The following is an 18,622-nucleotide window of genomic DNA, read 5'->3' on the forward strand; positions in this document are numbered from 1 at the left end:
CCCCGTAAATAAAGTACATGTGAACATTGATGGGGTCCACCCTAAAAAACAAGGTCTAAAGCAAGCAGAATGGTAAGACTGTAAAATGGGGAAAGGGGGAGACTTTTATAGGAAATGCAGCTCAAGGCAACAATTTTCGAAAGACAACAACAACAATCGTGCAGTCGTGCCAAGCATGCGAATACTAGTCAAAAATGTCCAATTATACCCCGCAACCCATTCAAACGCCTGCCTTTAACCCACCTTTGCCACACACACACAATGGCAAAACCAAATTTGAGTTTTCCAATCCGTATTGGGGAAAACGATTTAGCAAACTATAAAAAGTGAGCAATCGCAAAAAAAATGTTGCTGGAATCAATGAGGGAAATAAAGAACAATACATCAATAAATCGATAGCCAAAAGTGCAATAAATTTCAAATCAATGACGAACTATGGTGACTAATACAAGTTGTTGGTCAACACTGGGGATAACTACTAAAAGCGAATTAGTTAAGAGATAATAATTACGCTAGCACATTGATAAACTCCCCTTTTAATTGATCTACATTTCCTTTTAAGTGAAAACTGAAACCGAGATGTTGAAATTCAAAGAAACCCTCGCCAATCGAACCTTTTTCAGTGAGTTCTTTTCTGGGAAATCCAGACTGGCAAGTGGAATACCAATGCCATATCCAATCGATCGCTGCAGAATAATATAATTAATCGAAGAGCCCGTGGGCGAGCAATGTCTGCGATATCGGCGAGTGGGTGTCACTTGAAATTATTTCCAATTTCAATTACACACAAATAAAGCTAGAAGTAAAATACTATATAGTGAGTGGAGAAACGATAATTCAATTGAATTTCTCGCTCCTAATTTGGTAGCGTGGCCAAGTGAATCAGCCCACAATGCACTGCAATAATAATATCTATGGCCTGGCTATATAGAAAATGACGCAGTCAACTGCTATTTTGTTGTAGTCCGTTGTTTTTTTTTTTGCCATATACACACATATACACACAATGGAGAAACATACAGACGTGTAATCAGGTTGTTGTCATGCCAACCGACAAAACAGAAACTATTATAGCTGCACTCACAACCCCCAAGAGTCGAGTTTTTCAGAGTTTGAGTTCGAGCCTCAGTTTGGGTTTGGGTTTGGGTTTGGGTTCGGGCCTACATACTATAATATATCGAACATAGTACAGTGCTACCTGACGCCCGACGACAGGCGACGAGGGATGAGGGGCAGTGGATGGGGTTCTAGTATAGCCAGGCATTTCATTATACTGCTGCGACTTTCACGATAAAGAATTTTGATTGGACTTGTTTGTTTTACAGCGTTAAACTTCTGTTACTCCAAGCACTGCGAGTTATAAAGTGCTTTGCCTTAAACATTTATTTAACAAAAGGTCGCTTAAAAATATAGGAATTACGGAAACATATCCTCATGGCTATGTTTTATTATTAAAAATAAAGCTTTTAATTAGAAAACTGTAGCCGCATAGGAAAACTATAATTCAATTGATTTCTCTCTCTCTTCCTATTTTTACCATATTTTCTTTCGGTTTCCCAGAGGCAAGTGGGAAATGCAGATGCCAGGGGAGATTAGCTACAAAATGGATGGGGAGGGTTGTACGTGTGCGTGTGGTAGGTCCACCTTAAATGGTTTTTTTTTTTTTTTTTTTTGGTCAGTCTGCTGGAAGGCCTCTCACATTGCCTCATAATTGGCTTGCATTTTCTCGTTTTTCCATTCGACCAACAGCTGCAGCTGTGAAAGAATTGAAACGTCGCGGGCGAAATCGCAAAGATATAGTAACAACAAAACACATTTTAAACTAAAAGTAGTTCAAGTTTGAAATTCCAATGTGATCAAAATGATTCTCGTTATTACCTTTGTTTGCCAGCTTTTGCTTTAACAAAAATGAAAGCATTTCCGACCTTCGCTCATTAATTACAACCGACATTTCACCGCCAGCAAAATGCCAGGGAAATTCTAACAAAATTCCATTGACCATAAAAAGAAACTGGCCAAGGTGTTCGCCGCTTGTATTTATCGATTATTTGCCATTGTCAAAGCTTGGCCCCAACATAAAACCCATAAATAAGCCACCTTCCGCTTTTCCAATCCCAGCGAAATGCCGCTCATAGTGTTGCTGCCATATTTTCAATGTAATTATTGACTTAAACCAATTAGAGCGCACTTAAAATACGCTAACAATTAGCGTGAGTAGAAAAATCAAAAAAATTTAACCGCAAAAAATGCGCAAGCGAGACGGCAGCAACAAAGGAAGAGCGGGAGAGCGAGAAGAGAGGAGAGCTGGATATATCTTTTTATGACTAAATAATTTACAATTGTGCAAAACTGGTTTTGCAGTCTCAGTTTTGCCGCTGCCGTTGTTGCCACTTAATGCCAAGAATTCAGCAAAAGCGACAAGAAAAATGCTCAATGAATTTTTTTGTTCCACCTGGGGTTTATGTGCTGTTTTTCTCTGTATGCGTTATATTTTTCCCCGGTATCTCTGGTTTCCCAGGCAAACAAAATAAACAAATGAGGAAAGAAATGAGCTTCTGCCCCTCGCTTTGTTTGATAAGACGTAACGCCCACTAAAGTTGAGCTCGAACAAAGGAATCAAAAGGGCATATCATATTGCTTTTAGCGCAAAGCCGAACGTAAAGCTATTTTTTTATGCGATTCTTGTAGGTTGCGAATCGATTTGCAACATGGATCCAGTTCGTAGAATATGGCAGACTTTTAAAAAGTCAGTTTCAAGTTCATTACTGGCACTGCAACGCCTATGAGCAAACAAATCAGTCGCGTTTCTAGACGTGACAGGTTTTGCCTGAATAACTTTAACTTTACTGGGCCAGCAAACCAATATGTGTTTTTCTTGACCTTGATTTCTGAGACCTGGTAATTGCAAAGGAATTTCTCAATATCGACCTAAGATCCTATGGGTAGATTTATCTAAAGTTGCAATAGGTCAGTTGGTAACACACTATCATTCCACTTGTTTTTCGTATTCTCGTTCTCCTTTTTCCACTTCGCACTTGCACATGTTGGCAGTAAAAGATAATGAAACGAAAAGCGAAAAACAAAACAAAGCCACTAGAAACAAAAAAACCCCGATCGCACCAGCTGCAAAAAAGAAATACGGATTCGGAATAGAAGAAATAAAAAAAAAAACAATTGTATCTCATGTGCTCGAAGAATTTGAAGTGCAGCTAGCTGCAAGTCATTTGATTTCGTTGATCTTGCAAAAAACAAAATGATTCATACAGTCGAGGTAAAGCAAATAAAAACAATTCTAAATTCGTATACTGAATTTTTTTTTTTAAATTTGATTTTGAATAAACTTATAATATTGTTCAAAACAGACATGAATGACAATACAAAATTAATGATTCATTGCTTGATAACGTTTCCTGTACATTATATACAAAAAATGTTATTATGCATAAATTATTTCGGTTGTTCAGTTCTCAAAATGCGAAGAAAACATTTGTAAAATGTTGTTTAACTACTGTTTTCCCCGCAATTGCATTTGCTTGGGGAAGCATTAAATTGCATAATTAGCAAGTTGGATTTGTTGGTGGTTTGCTTGGGGGTTTTTCGGCCTGGAAACGGGCGGCGCACGTGATCGCGAAATGGAAAGCGTCTTATCTGTTGGTAGTACCACCTCTACCCCGTCTGATCTGTTTGTTTCCCCTTTTTCTTGCACTTAATTGCAGCTGACACAGTTTCGTCTTTTGGCCAGACAATGAAAGCAAACGAAAATTCACACACGTTGCAAAAGATCAGGCACCACACAGGTCCCCCATTCGCCATTTTCACTCCCTGATCCCCGCGAGATCCACAACCACACCGGAAATCCACCAGAGCAACTCGTCAGGTGAGGAGGAGCCTTCGGATTCGGACTATTTATGGTTTGAGAAAACGCCTAATTAGTGGATCTTTTTCTCTAAGCTGCAATAAACAAATTATGGCGTTTATGTGCCATGTAGTAGATTTTTATATATATGTGCAATTTAATAGCCATACGAGATTCTTGTTCTTTGGAATCGGATTGAATAAAGCTTGCATATTGGATAAATGCTTTTTGCCCTGAAGCTCCTGTAAGAACCTTTCCCACATTCCAATAGGAAGTTCCAATTTCCCAGGGCGCTACCCATCTACATAATGACTTAATCGTTTCGGCAAGCAAAGAAAAACACAACTCATAATCATTATCAAAAAATATAAAGAACCCCCGCGCTACGAAATTGATTTCGAATCAGAATTTTCCCTGGAAAATTCCGGTTGAGTCGAGCAAGCCCTTTCCTTGAACATTTGATTAATTACAGAGGACCCCAACGAATTTTAGATGTTATTTCTGATTAATTAAGGCCTCTCTCGCTTTCGCCCTGTAAAGTGCATTTGTCGACCCTTTTCCGCTGGTCTTTCTGTCGGGGGTTACCTGTTGCCTCGCCCCGAAGAAGATTGAAATCGGGTTCAAACGAGTTCAAAATGAAATAAAAATGTTCTTTTGATTCTCGGCTGACTTTTATTATAATTTGAGTCTTCTGTTCCCCGTTTGAGTTCTCCTCTTTCTTCTTCGATTTGTTGGTTGTTGTTATCATCTCGCGCTGTTTTCTTTTTCACTCCGTCACTCACTTTTTTCGGTTTGTTTTTATGGCTTCGTCGGGGCCTGGCTTATCATTATTTAAATATTTTACCTAGACTGTGTTTCTTTTCGGTCCGATCTTCGCTCTATCTCTCCAACTCACTGCCCCCATCCCTTCGATAAGCGCCGTTGAAGAGAACCTTTTCTTGTTCGGTTTAATTCTATTTTTTGGGGTTTTTCTTCTGTAATTACATCACTCTCAAGTGCAGCGTTTCCGCTCTTGAGAAAATTGTTTACGGAACTGCCGAAAAATTACAGAGTTAGTTTTTTGGTTGGTAACCTAACCACTCGAGAATGCAGTCGAAAAAAATTAATTAAAAATCGAAATTTAGCTAAAACAAAAACAGGTTACAAATTATACGTTTATAACACTTAATTGCCAACACTTGCTTTTTTATTACATTTTTGTACTAATAAATCAAATTATGTAAACATTTCAACTTGCTAAGATGAGTTAGTATTACAAGTATTCAGTTCAAGAAAAAACAGCAAAATAGTAAATTATTCATACTTTTTACAGAAAAAATAGTTTCGAGTTTATTGGCATAAATAATCTTATTTTGTCAGCATTTTTCCGAGCTAAGCAACCAATAAATTGTATCCAACAAATTATAGGAGCGGTTGTTACCCATAAAAAAAATTAATATATTTTTGTATAATATTATTGTAGTCATAAACATTCTTATTACATTGTTGTTATAGTTTTTTGCGAGCTCCTAATAATATTTTCCACTGTACAACCGTTTAATAACACAATTACTGAAGTTGATTTTTTGTTAACCTATTTTAGCCAAATATATCTCTGGTGTTATATAAGGTGCATCCCCTACCTTGCCGGCTGCTTTGATGTAGCGTCGCGTGGCCTCCTTGACGAGATCGCTGACGAGGAGTTCGCCGGAACCGCAGGGCACCAGGATGCGAACGTCGCCGAAGCAGACGGTGACCTTCATCTCGTACTTTCCGTGTTAATGATAACAATTATCTTCTTTGAAGATATACAATATTTGGATCGCTGTAATGCACTTTCTATTTCGCGCACAAACACTTTACACTTTATTATCGATTGTTCGGTTGAATATTTTTATTGTTGGAATTTTTCCTATTATTACTCTGTTTTCGGTTACTTTTTGGATTTTTATGCTCGTCTGCCTGAAGCAGATCGTTGTTGTTGTTGCGACCGCATCATCATCATCGCTTTTTGAGCTGTCTCCCTTGCTCCTTGGCACTTTGTTGTTGGTCGTTAGGCAGCTGCAACAAAAGTTGGTCTAGGGCGGCATGGGTGCGAGCGAGATGGCTGCGTGCCTGGAAAAAGGATCGTTTTCCAGTATGTACTTGTGTTCGTATACGAACTCTGTCTCGCGCTCTCTTCCTCTCTCGATCGCTCACTGGGAACTTTAACTCTCTTTCGCTATTTACTTAGCATATTTCACCGTATCGCTCCGCCGTTGTTGTTGTTATTTGTGTTGGTGTGATTCATACACGCGCGCATTAAAAACGAGTTACAACAACGCAAACAACGCGAAAAGGCCAAAAGGAGGAGCAATAACAACACGGCCAAGATCGTTTATTTACTTCTTTTCGACGTTCTTTGCTCTCACACTTGGCATTTGTTTTGGTCATATATTGGCATACATTTTAAATTACGGTTTGATCAGTTTTTACTCTCTTTCATTGTTGCTTTGTCGTGTTTTTCGTTTTCGGTTATCTCTCTTTTTCGCCCGCTGGCGTCGCTTCTTCTTAAATCTGTGTTAACACTTAAAATATCGATAAATTATATTCTCGTTGAGCGCCACTCTTATTAACGATCTATTTGAACCCAAAAAAAAAAGCAAAAAAATCTGCCGCGCCGAACTGCACTCTGCGCATCGAGTTTCGAATTTCTCAGTTTTCCAGCCAGTGTGGTCGCGGGGTTTCGAATTTGGCCAGAGAAGTGTGACCAAGCAGATTGGTGGCAGAAAATTCTTGTCTATTGATTTCCTAAAAAAGCCCTACGCCAAGACTTAAACCTAGCAAAATTGGATGGAGCCCCAAATTTCAATCTTCCCCAAACTTTTCCTATGTCATTATCTAACCTTTCAAACCTAAATTTAGTTTAGTTCAATAAAGTTTGATTTTAACTTATAAATGTCAGAATCCCAAATCATAAGTCCTTGGGTGCAACATTTTTAAGCAATGTTTAATTTAAATGCTGATTTGTTGATTTTTGGATAATTTACAAGGGTTTTACCGTGAAAAAACTGCTGAAAATGTAGCAATCAAAATTGTAAGGGGTACCCCTTAAAATATGTTAAAATGTTTAAATTATGAATTTGAAGTCCCAGTATGCCTTGTTGGACCTAAAATTCAAATATATGTTTTTAATTGTGTTGCTTTATAGAATCTCCCACAACCGATAGTTTAACGGGTAACTCACGACCGTGTCCCATCACTAGCGGCTTGCTGGGCGCCAGACCTTCGTTGCCATCTCTAGTACATTTCGCAAAACAAACCAAATCGCGCTCCAAATTTTAATATTACCTAGCACAGGACCTACTTCGATGGCAGAACCCCGCCCCGGCGCCTATAACTACAAGACACTGCTGTAAGTTCAAATGATATCTGATTAAAACGAGGTGCTCACCACAAAATGCCACCCCCGCAAACAGATGCACAAACATTCCGGAGCTGTTTCTCGATAAATATGTTGCGCGCTCGCACTTCGGTCGTTTCGGCAACCTGATGAACTTCGTTCTGCGCCCGCGGCGGATGACCTGCACAGTAAGCTACGCCACTGAGGAGGAGGCTGAGCGGGCGCTCCTCGAGGGCGGAACCTTCCAGGGCCACCAGTTCGAGATGTCCTACGCGGAGAACGAGACGGCACCGGCACAGAAGACCGAGGAGTGGGTGGACCCGGACGTGCAGGCCGAACTCAGTGCCCTCCAGTCGGGCTGGCGGAGTGAGTATACGGCTGGGAAATCCCTGAAATCCACTCCAAATCCTCCGCCAGTTGCGGCAGCGAACGCAAAAAATGCCACGCCTGTCGTCAGGGAACGAGCGTCCGCCCAGGTCCAGGATCTGGAGTCCGTGATGCGGAGACCGGCGCACACGAGCGAGGAGAAGTACCGCGTTCTCGATGCCCGGGACAAGCTGCTTCGGCTCAATCAAAGCCAAAGGAAGCTGGCGGGGGCCACACAGGGTCACTGCCCGGACATGTGCCCGGAAAAGGAGCGCGTGCTTAGGGAGTTCCAGCGCCAGGTGGCCATCTACGAGCTGCAGCCGGGCTCCGATGAGTTCATCTGCCACGAGCGAGCGCTCAAACAGTACTCGCGCAGCAGCGCGGATCAGGAGACGCCGTTGCCGCACGAATTGCGCAACGAGGCGGCTCTGCACATGACCATGAGCTACCTGATGCACGAGATCATGGATATCAGCGAGCGGCGGGAGAACAGCAATCTGGGCGATTGGTTTCACTTTGTGTGGGATCGCACGCGGTCCATCCGCAAGGAGATCACCCAGCAGGAGCTGTGCTCGCTGGGCGCCGTCAAATTGGTGGAGCAATGCGCCCGCTTTCACATCCATTGTGCCGCTCGTTTGGTGGCCGCCGATCCCAGTGTCTTCGACAGCAAGATCAATGCGGAGAATCTGACGAAATGCCTGCAGACGCTGAAGTACATGTACCACGATCTGCGACTGAAGGGCGTCCAGTGTCCCCGCGAGGCGGAATTCCGTGGCTACATAGTCCTGCTCAATCTGGCGGATGCCAACTTCCTGTGGGACATTGGCCAGCTGCCAGCGGAACTGCAAAGCTGCCCGGAAGTGCGACAGGCCATCCAGTTCTATCTGGCACTGCAGGACACGAACTTTGTGCGATTCTTTCAGCTGCTGATGGACGAGGAGACCAGCTATCTGAGTGCCTGCATTCTGGTTACCTACTTCACGCGACTGCGCGTGCTCGCCCTGCACCGTTTGATCCAGGCCTACAGGTCGCCGCGCAACAACGAGGTGTCCTCGCTGCCGCTCACCTACATCACCGATATGCTGAGCTTCATCTACGAGCAGGAGGCAGCGGACTTTGTGCAGCATTATGGCTTGGAGGTCAACGAGGCGGGCAGGGTAGTCTTGAGCAGAATGCACGCCACGGAAACGGAGTACAAGTTGCCGCGACAATATGAGGTAAGTGCAGGCATCTTCAAATGATTCATCTTTTGTCTGATTTTGCCCGTCTTATTTGCAGCTGGTGGAAATGAAACGCGTGAAGAGCGTGGGCGAGGTCGTTTGCGGGGAGCCTTTGCCCCCGAAGGACTACCTCAACCACCGACCGCACAACAGCTTCAACGAGCATGGGCTGCTCAAGAGCGTCGCCTGGTCGGCCAAGGATCAGCTGCCTGGCATGCAGCAGCAGCAGCAGGAGGAGAAGGCGCAACCCCAATTCCCGGCACAGCCACAGTCACAATCACAATCCCAAACCCAATTGCAACCACAAGCACAACAAACAGCTCAATCGCAGAGCGATAACTTCTTCAAGGTGCCCATGCAACCGGGCGGAGGAATGACACCTGGCTTTGCCGCTCCGGCCACTGGCGGCTTCAGCTTCGTGCTGCCCAAGTCCCGCGCCCAGGAGCAGCAGGAGCATGCCCTGGCCGAGATGCATCGTCGGGCGCAGGAGGAGGCCAAGCACCAGGCGCTCCAGCAGGCGATTGCCGTGGCCAAGCAGCGCGAGGCCGAGCTGATGGCCATCCACAAGACCAAGGTGGCCGAAGCGGAGCGGGTGCGCCAGCAGAAGCAGCGGGAGCGCCAAGAGCAGCAGCGCCGCCAGGAGGAGGAGCAGGAGCGGCAACGCCAGCGGGCGCTCGAGAAGATCCAACTGGAGCAGGAGCGGCAACGGCAGCGGGCGCAAATGCGTCTAGCGGAGCAGCAGGCGAAGGAGGCACGCAAGAAGACCTTGACGCTGGAATGCTATCAGCAGATATTCGAGGAGGCTCTGGCGGAGATCTGCCAGCGGGAAGTGCAGCTGCACAGGCAAACCTGCCGCTCGTACGACTCCCTGGTGGACTCGATAACGCAACGCCTCGTGGAGGAGCAAATGCAGCAGTCGATGTACGAGTTGGGGATCATGCGGGTCTATATTCGACGGTGGCGGAACTATCGGCGAGTCCAGCAGCAGAAGGACACGCTGTTCAATCAACTGCCGTTGAGCTTTGGCGCCGATGCAGTCGATCGCTTGGTGAACGAGCGCTGCGTGGAGGATTCACTGCGTCTGATCAGACGCTATCGCCTCGGCGAACCCTGCGATTATGGCAAACTGCTGACCGGCCTGGACGAGCAGAGTTGGCTGAAGCTGGATCTGTGGCGCGTCTTGGATCAGTGCCTGCCGCTGGCGCAGCCGGGCGCCAGGCGATTCTATAAGCTGGTGCTCAGCTTGCCGGGGAGTCGGGAGGGCTTGCAGCTGAACTACGATCTGGACAGGGGACTCCTGCAGCAGCCACAGTCGCCGGATGCCCAGATCGTGGCGGGTGGCTACATCAGGGGCTTCGCCCAGGGCATCGGACTGAGTGTGCTGAAGATCCGAGATGGTCACCCCGATTGGAAGGCCGCCGAATTGGCCCACGCCAACGGCATCATTTGCCTGGCCGGTCTCTCGGATTTGAGACACCTGGCGCAGCGTTTGAGGCCATTGATGCAGGCCAGTCACTGCCAGGACGTGGCTCTAATTGTCCAACATCCCGCTCACAGGGTGTTTGAGCACTCCGAACTGGATTTCCAAGGATTGGGTGTGCGCCGATTCAAGATTTTCCCCCTGCGACACTCGGCCAACTCCCGGCAACGTTTGATGGCTGAAGTGGATGCGGCTGTCAAGTTTTTGGCCCGCGGAGTGGAGGGGGAATCCGCGGGACAGCTCCACCAAGTGGATGTACGCGAGTTTGTGCTCGGTAATCTGGGAGCGGAGCTCTTCCGTCGCCTGAAGTACGCCTCGGATCAGGACAGAGCCATTCGGAGGAGTAGCCAGCGGTGTCCGCAGTTCTGTGCCGATCTCTTCAACGAGGCAGTGCGTCGATTGCAAATGGTGGCTGGCGAGGATGTGAGCGATTGTCCCCAGTTTCCCGAGGAGCTGCGCGTGTTCGTGCAGCCACTGGCCATCGATTCGCCGCTGCCCACCAATCGCTTGGAGTACTTTGAACCCGGATGGCAGCTGCCGGAGAAGCGGCATCGCATTGTGCAGCTTTTGGAGCGAAGCAAACTGCCGCGATTGCCGGAATTGCGGAGCGTTGGCACATCGCCGGAGGAGGCGCAATGCCAGTGGGTTCTGGACTGCGCCCAGGTGAGCCAGCCGGAGGAATACGTGGAACAGATCGCCCTGCAGGCCATCAAAATACTGCAAGCCAACGAGGAGGCTGGCTACCTGAACTTCGTGGAATACTTGGCGAGCGAACGAATGCAGTTTACACTGCGCGAGGAGAAGGATTTACCCAGGCGAATTGTGTACCGAACGAAGACGATGAGGAGCCGCTTTCTCGGCGCCTGGTACTACGAGTTCCAGAGTCCGCAGATGTGTGAACCGGCTTCACCCGAAACGGAATGCCAGGAGCAGGGATGGGAGCACAGCCCAGTGCAAGAGGAGCAGGTGGCAGAGGCGGTGGCGGTGGAGGAGGAGGAGCTGGACTTTAACGAGATCATGAGCAAGGCGGAGGCTGTGCTCAGCAAGTGTCGCCGGCGCCAGGAGGAACGCCACACCCTGCGGGACCTAAATCGATCACACAAGGCGAAAAAGAAGCACAACAAATCGGAGAATCACACTGATGACGCGGAAAGTAAACCCAAACCGAAGCGCATGCGGTCCACCTTTAAGTAGTAATTCAATTGTATAAGGTCTATGTTTTATTGTACATCCCATTTGATTTGTAGATACCATGTAGTAGAAGTCTAAGTCTAGTCTAGGTTTTATAATTAAGAACAAAATTTACTAGTCCTAAGTAGACCCAAAATCCTGACAGCAATATTATCAGCAAGAGCGAGACGAAGTGGCAGCCGCCAAACGGAGCGAGACAGTCTTAAGAATATAGAAGGAATAGCTAGGTATTTTTTATGTAATTCTAGTGTTAATTAAATAAAGTTTTTACCAAGATTCAGTTGCTTGTTTACCATATAGAGTGGGCCATGCTCTACCAAACGCCAAGTGTCAACGCTTGATAACCCTGTCACATTCAGTCAACTAAACAGCTCCGAGGCGAAAGCATCCATTTATCCAAAATATTTGTGTTTCCGTTTTTTTTTTTATTTTGTTTTAAGGTTTTTTTACCATTCAAAAACCACACAAAAGGATTTGCCTGGAACATGAAGAGCATAGTGGCTCAGACGGGAAACCAGATGCGGCCTCAAAACAGTGAGTGAATGGGAATGTGAATCCATTTGCCTTTGCAGATTAGAAATATATTTATTTAATTTTAAAATTAATACAATTATTAATTTGTCAACTCCCTTTGTAAGCAAATAATAAACGCTAGCCTAAATGAAAAGTGCATCAGGCCAGGTTTAATTTTGATTATTTATTTATTTATTTATTTTTTTATTTATTTATTTATTCTCGGGTTTTGATTATATACAGTCGACTCTCGTTAATTCAAACCTGCGATAATTCGAACCTCTCTATAATTCAAAGTTATCACGAGGTCCCTACGAAATCTCTTTATATTTCGAACTAAATCAATACATTTTCATACACTTGGTAATTCGAACGAAAAAATCATTGATATTTAACAAAACCACGCGTTAATTCGAACTCATCAGCGTCTAACACTCGACAATTCAAAGTTGCAGAGAAAAAATTTTGCGACAAGTTCAAACTTGCCTTTGTTTTTGTTTTGATTATGTAGTTTTTGACGCACACACTTCTTACGAATTGGTTTGTGTAGTTATTCAGTTACTGTTACTCTTTCGTTGGTAGGTATGCATATTAAAAGTTGGTGTTAGCTATGAGCCCTAGAAAGTATAAAGAACCTTTGGCAGAGGTGTCAGTTAAGGAAGCAAGATCCTCATTTGATACCTTACAAAGCTTATGTCTACAAAACGAAAGTGGTGACAAATTATTTCATGCACTTTTTCTCTTAAAAAAAGTTATTGAGCAGTGTGAGCAGCAGAACTGTGCTTTAAAGCAAGCCAGCATAACAAAGTTCTTTCGAAAATTTCGAAATTTCGAACCATTTGATATTTCAAACACTCGATAATTCGAAATATTTCAAGAGTCCCTCGAGTTTCGAATTAACGAGAGTCGACTGTAATATGATATTTGATTGATATAATTATTGATATATGTATGTATTGATTTTGATTTTACCCATTCAATGATTCGCAGTGACCCGCGTGGTTTCGGTGCTGAAGGACACTCGCCGGAGGTGCCTGAAGTCCAGCGGTGCGGTCTGCAACCTGCTGGCCCAGCTGAAGGCCACTCCGGTGGAGTTCCGGTGGACGCCGCACCTGGCGTCGTTGGTCCGACCGCCGGACACGGACACCTACCAGACGCTGTGGCGTCCCTACGTGAACTTCAACACCCGCCTCACCCGCAAGCTATCGGGGGCAATGGAGCGCCGGGGATCGAGCATCAATTTCCTGGGTCGCAGCCAGTCGAAGCACGGTCCGCATGCGCAGCCATCCATCTCCGTTCTGCCGGTGCGATCCCGGTATGCTCCCAAGACAGTGCAGGGTCGAAAGTGGCCAATTTGGCGGCAGTCGTCGGTGCGGCCGCTCCTCCTGCCGTCGTCCAATCTGTGGACCGGCGTGCTTAGCCAGCGCTTCTATGGACCCCGTTTGCGTCCCGCCGAGGAGGAGGTGGTGGAGCGACGCCCGGTGCCGCAGCTGCTGGTCACCAAGGAGCAGAGCGAGGAGGAGGAGCTCCAGCTGCAAAGGAGACGCGACACAGGTCGAGTTCGCCATCACCATTCGGAGAGTCCCCTGCTGGAGCGAAACGTAGAGAGCGACGAGGAGGAGGATCAGGGTGAGCAGGAGACGGAGAGGGTCAGGGAGAGGGAGAGGGAGCACCGGGACAGATGCAGACGACCCTACATTCTCAGCGAGCTGATGACCCCCGAACTGGCGACCAAGTGGCTGACCCGGGAGCCCAGGTCCCAGCCATCCGCCCAGATGGTGACCCAAACCTGGACAAGCGGGAGTCATAGGAGGCATCGCTCGCGTCGCTCCAGCTGCGAAAGGAGCCAGGTGGTGTCCGAACTGGAGGACTGGCGCAGATCCGCCAATCACCAGCCAGTGCCCATTTTCCAGGGCCAACCAGTCGAGCAGGAGCACCTGCGTCACGCCAGCTGCAAGACGAGCGCCAGGAGCATGAAGGACGTCCAAGAGGTGAGTGAGTTCTCAAGCTTAAAGAATTCTAAAACATGGAAAACAGTTCTTTTGAGTATATTATCACAAAAGTTTTGACATCTAAAAAGGGTTGAGGTCACCTTTTTTTTATCAAACAATTGCTTGAAAGATTGAAAGCAGTTCTTTTGAGAATATTATTACAAAAGTTTAGAGATCTAAAGAAGCAGTTCTTTTGAGAACATTATTACTAAAAAAGGGTTGGGGTCTCCTTTTTTTTATCAAACAATTGCTTGAAAGATTGAAAACAGTGTTTTAAGAATCTTTTTACACAGGATTATAGATCTGAAAAAGGGTTGGGGTCACCTTTTTGATCCAACAATTGCTTCAAAGATTTAAAACAGTTCTTTTGAGATTCTTATTGCCCAAGATTAGAGATCTGAAAAAGTGTTGGGGTCACCTTTTTGATCCAACAATTGCTTATATGTATATAGATTATATAACCACTCATTATATATTTTTTTAGATGGTTTGGGAACCGAAGAAGCAGAAGCCGTGGAGTCGCTCCAAGGAGACGGCGAGCACATCGGGACCCACAATACCCACCATCCGAGCGGCGAAGTCGGCTCTTTTAATTGCGCAGGAGTCGCGTGGCAAGCAGAGCCGGCTGATCACCAAGGAGCTGGTCTACAGACCCGATTCCTCCTATTCCTCCGATTCCTCCGAACAGGATGACCAGGCGGCGGACCACCATCACCATCGACGCCATCGTCGTCATCGTTCCACTGGCGGAGGAGTGGTGGAGCGGGCGCTGCTCAAGGAGCACTTTGCCGACTTGCTGTTCATGGACGAGAGCAAGGGTCCCTTTCGGATTGGCTACCACCGCAATGCGCCCACCCGCCAGCTGCTCGAGCAGGGCAAGTGCCATGTCTCCCTGCGCCGGGAGCAGTTCTTCCACCTGCAGCCCGTGCGTCCCAACTCCCTCATCCAGGCGGTGGACCTGGAGGTACGGGAGTCGCCGCGTCAGGCGGTGACCACGCTGCATCGTCGCGATGGCGCCAGGCGTCCGCGTCCCGTGGAAACGGTGGTCAAGCCATCGCTGCTCACCATGATTCGCCAGGATGCCGTCACCTGGGAGAAGAAGAAGAAGGGCCGGCAGACGGCAGACCAGCGATCGAGTGCGACGGGTGCGCGTCCCAAGAAGGAGGCCTCCATGCGGCGCCTGGTGCGGAATGCATCCTCGCTGGAGCTGATCAGGCAGGCGGCGACCACGTCCATACCCACGCCCACGCCCACAGCCACGGCCACGGCGAAAGCCACGGCCACAGTTGGTGGAAATAGGCCATCGCTGGTCAACAGTTACCACAAGGTGATGATCAAGAAGCTGCCGCTGGTCAACAGCCAGCTGGATCTCTGCCAGGCGGCGGCGCATCCCTTCAAGGATCTCGAGGAGCCGCGGACCAAGGAGAAGGAGGTGGCCACCAGCTGGAAGCAGGCGAACGCGGCCAGGAACTACAAGTACGAGGCCTCCACCTCCTACTGGAGTCGGGCGAATCCCGGCAAGAAGAGCTCGGTGCGGGACATGACCGAGGGCTACTTCCTGGCCAGGCGCAGTTCCTCCACCTCGGTGAAGGGACAACAGACGACCTCGTCCCGGAAGGTGAAGCCGCCCAGGCAGCCGGTGGTCAATAGCAAGGTCCAGGTGCCACCACCTGTTTACCGCGAGCGAAGAGCGCACGAAGTGCAGACCAGCGAGGAGGAGGAGGAGGAGGAGGAGGACTACCCACTTTACCCACCCTACCAATCCCTGAAGGCCACTAAGTTCCAGAGATAAGTCATCATCCTGGGGTATTGGAAACCGACATACATACCACATGTTTTTACAAACAAAACCCGGACAAACGGAAAGGCAAATCCACATTCGAAGCGGAATTCCAAATTGAGCAGTGAACACTACAAATATACACAATACATACATACATATGTACACACACACACACATCACACACACCTCGTGGATGATCGATGCTCCTCCCCGGAGATCACCTCGCCATCGGTATATCACCATAATCCACTTTAACACTCCACTATCCACACAAATCCACGCATCATCTGCACGAATTGAAAATTCCAAAGTCGGATCCGGAAATTTGCCTCGAAAATTTGCACTATCATCTGTTTTTTGGCGCCCACATCCTTGGTAGTTCTTTTTTAAGGTAGCATCGTTCTGGCATTGTTCTTTATTTTTATATTTTATTTAACTTGCTTTTTCTTTTTTGGAGAACAAGGGAAACTGTTTAAATTGAGGCATAAGTGTTAAATACAAGTCAAATTACTAGAAGTCAAAAAATAAACAATGTTGAATGCTTAATTCCAGATAAACAGTTGGCTAAAAACATTATGTTCTGCGGTGGCATTATGAAAAAAATCTAGAACAATAAATTTATAAAAACGGAAGAAAAGGGATGTTTTGAATTCAGAAGAGCTTCTTTTGATTGGGTTTCAAATAAAAAATTATTCAATAACCCTCTTAAAATTCTTCCAATATTCAAAGAAACTCATCCCGAGATGAAATAATTTTAAAGTTCAACAAACATCTTACAGGAAAGCAGACAAACTATGACTAATCGAACGATTAACCGTAAATAAATATACATATATACATATATATATATATGTAGGTTTGGAAATAGGTAAACATGTTTATCATAATTGGCTCTGTTTACCAACGAATTTCAACAAAACACAAGCAAATTGCAATCAAAACAAAGGAAAAGAAGACACGTGACGGAAAACCGCAGAAAAGGTAGCAAATATATGGGGGGAAATGAATCGATTTGCGTATTTATAGAAGTGCACCTTCATTAAGCGCGCTAGACTTATTTTTGGCAACTAAAAACAAGCCGCATTTCACAATGGAATGCAAAATGCATTTTCCAGACGGGCGAAGGGGGAAAATCTTACACGGTTTTAAAATTAGTTTTGGCAAGGCATAAGAGGTCTAGAAAAATCTAGACAAATCAATCCAAGTGTGAATAATCAATATTTTACAGCATATTTTACCAAGCTTTGAAACAGTTTAACATTGTTGAACACAAACAACTTATTTTTTCCATACTTTATAACAATAAAAACTCATAAAAACTTTCTTTTGTTTTGGCCCACATTGACAGCCCGAGGGTTTTAGTTTTCTTAGTTTTTTGTGGAAGAGGGTTTCATTTGGGCTGCCAATGGGATTTTCTATTTAACATTTCAATTTGCACTACAATAAAACAATGCTCTCTTTTAGATGCTTGCAATTAAACAATTAAAAACTAAACGAGGGGTTTGGTAATCCGAGGGAGTCTTCCGAACGGGTGTTCATCCTGGTGTTGGCCAGAGGTGCTAGTCTACCGGAGACGGATCCTCTACTGGAGATGGTGGCTCTGCTTGCACTGCCGCAGCGCCTCGTTGAATCCCTCGCAGAGGGTCAGATCCGCCTGCCCCTGGGCGCACTGGATGAACTGTTTGAGCTCAAAGGCGCAGGCACCCTGCGGTTCGTTTGGCTGCGCTTGCTGGGCATAGTACGGCTGCTGGGGGGCTGGGGCCGCGGCTGCCGGAGCGGGAGCAGCTGCCTCCTTGTCGCCGGATCCGCTGAACAGCGAGGTCAGTCCGTGACCGACAGTGTGTCCAATTGCCGATCCCACGGCCACGCCTCCGGCGGTGGCAGCCATCTGCTGGAACATCGACGGCTGCTGGGGTGCCGGCATGCCGACGGCGCTGGGCGGAGCGCTCATAGGCGCCGGCGGTGGGGGCGGGGCAGCGGCACGAGCCGGCACTGGGGCAGCAGCGGGCGCTGGAGCGGGAGCACGGGCCTGCACAGGTGCGGTGCTATTGAAAAGAAAAGAAAACAAAAACAATATCAGTTGTTATTCTGGACTTTAACCCGCGGCGCACTGTTGTTGTTGTTGTTGATTATTTAGTGACGAAATATGAGGTCTTGGAGTAAAAATAAGCTATGAAAAGTATATGTTTCAATCGGTGTCTTTTTTAATTGAAAAAAGATCCACAACTTTAGGAGTAACTCTACGGTAACTACCGGCGTTTTTCAAAACTTCCTGCACTCGAAAAAAAGCCAGATTTAACGGGAAAAGCGCTAAATCTGTGGCACTACTAAAACATCTCATGTTATTGGCCTTTTTTTTTTTTTAAGGTTACGTAACCTTAACCCATTTTAGGGCCTGGAAAAACAAACAACGTATAGCGAAACGCTGTCCATAAGATAAAGCCAGATCATCCGATTGACTTGGCCGTGATTACGAAATGCTCTTCCTGCCGCGAATCCCACTACTTTTCATTATTTTCTTCCAGGTTTCTTTATTTTGCTTACCGGCGGGTGGAGGGCGGGGGGCTGGCTGAACGTCCACGACGAACCATTTTGTTTGTTTTAATTTGTTTTTTTTTTAACGAACGCTTTCACTCAGAAATTTCACAGTTGTTACTGTTTGGACTCTTGACTTAAAAATGACGGGCGCCTGAATCTTATATCTGATTCCGGAATTTCAAAGCGACGAGAAGCTTCGACCGTAGAGGTGGTACTATCGATGGTGTTGATACATGCAACCGATTGTTTTTAGATAGTCACTACGGAATATAATAATCAATTGAAATATTAATTTATTTTATTTTCTTGTTGTTAGAATAGCT

At 46.3% G+C, this 18,622-nt stretch overlaps 4 protein-coding genes across 5 annotated transcripts in view; 2 read left to right on the forward strand and 2 right to left on the reverse strand.

The window, feature by feature from the left end:
• Positions 1 to 6,558, reverse strand: part of LOC108097962 (partitioning defective 3 homolog) — a 35,362-nt gene extending 28,804 nt beyond the window's left edge. For both annotated transcript variants that reach the window (XM_017200577.2, XM_017200575.2), the window contains exon 1: positions 5,479 to 6,558. In XM_017200577.2, the coding sequence (XP_017056066.1) occupies positions 5,479 to 5,598 (120 nt within the window). In that variant the 5' untranslated portion in view covers positions 5,599 to 6,558. The remainder of the gene's footprint in view (positions 1 to 5,478) is intronic.
• Positions 6,559 to 7,087: 529 nt separating this feature from the next.
• Positions 7,088 to 11,754, forward strand: LOC108098002 (protein xmas-2). The gene is made up of 3 exons (XM_017200638.1): positions 7,088 to 7,229; positions 7,294 to 8,800; positions 8,862 to 11,754. Exons 1-3 carry the CDS (start codon positions 7,186 to 7,188, stop codon positions 11,475 to 11,477), a joined length of 4,167 nt encoding a protein of 1,388 aa, XP_017056127.1. The 5' UTR covers positions 7,088 to 7,185; the 3' UTR covers positions 11,478 to 11,754.
• Positions 11,755 to 11,836: 82 nt separating this feature from the next.
• LOC108098003 (protein xmas-1) lies at positions 11,837 to 16,312 on the forward strand. Its single transcript, XM_017200639.2, has 3 exons — positions 11,837 to 12,008; positions 12,978 to 13,978; positions 14,463 to 16,312. Exons 1-3 carry the CDS (start codon positions 11,960 to 11,962, stop codon positions 15,768 to 15,770), a joined length of 2,358 nt encoding a protein of 785 aa, XP_017056128.1. The 5' UTR covers positions 11,837 to 11,959; the 3' UTR covers positions 15,771 to 16,312.
• A 769-nt stretch (positions 16,313 to 17,081) lies between these two features.
• On the reverse strand, positions 17,082 to 18,504 carry LOC108098005 (coiled-coil-helix-coiled-coil-helix domain-containing protein 2). Its single transcript, XM_017200642.2, has 2 exons — positions 18,306 to 18,504; positions 17,082 to 17,806 (listed from the first exon to the last, which is right to left on the reverse strand). The coding sequence occupies exons 1-2, from the start codon at positions 18,350 to 18,352 to the stop codon at positions 17,344 to 17,346; spliced, it is 510 nt and encodes a 169-aa protein (XP_017056131.1). The 5' UTR covers positions 18,353 to 18,504; the 3' UTR covers positions 17,082 to 17,343.
• Between the last annotated feature and the right edge of the window lie 118 nt (positions 18,505 to 18,622).

The sequence above is a fragment of the Drosophila ficusphila genome, unplaced genomic scaffold (assembly GCF_018152265.1).
Source record: "Drosophila ficusphila isolate 14025-0441.05 unplaced genomic scaffold, ASM1815226v1 contig_197, whole genome shotgun sequence".
Classification (NCBI taxonomy): Eukaryota; Metazoa; Arthropoda; class Insecta; order Diptera; family Drosophilidae; genus Drosophila; species Drosophila ficusphila.

Coding starts and splice junctions, on each gene's coding strand:
- LOC108098002 (XM_017200638.1), top strand. CDS start 7,186: ATGGCAGAACCCCGCCCCGGCGCCTATAACTACAAGACACTGCT. Junction 7,230..7,293: donor TATAACTACAAGACACTGCT/GTAAGTTCAAAT, acceptor CCCCGCAAACAG/ATGCACAAACATTCCGGAGC. Junction 8,801..8,861: donor AGTTGCCGCGACAATATGAG/GTAAGTGCAGGC, acceptor TCTTATTTGCAG/CTGGTGGAAATGAAACGCGT.
- LOC108098003 (XM_017200639.2), top strand. CDS start 11,960: ATGAAGAGCATAGTGGCTCAGACGGGAAACCAGATGCGGCCTCAAAAC. Junction 12,009..12,977: donor CCAGATGCGGCCTCAAAACA/GTGAGTGAATGG, acceptor AATGATTCGCAG/TGACCCGCGTGGTTTCGGTG. Junction 13,979..14,462: donor GCATGAAGGACGTCCAAGAG/GTGAGTGAGTTC, acceptor ATATTTTTTTAG/ATGGTTTGGGAACCGAAGAA.
- LOC108098005 (XM_017200642.2), bottom strand. CDS start 18,352: ATGGTTCGTCGTGGACGTTCAGCCAGCCCCCCGCCCTCCACCCGCCG. Junction 17,807..18,305: donor CCCCCGCCCTCCACCCGCCG/GTAAGCAAAATA, acceptor TCTTTTCAATAG/CACCGCACCTGTGCAGGCCC.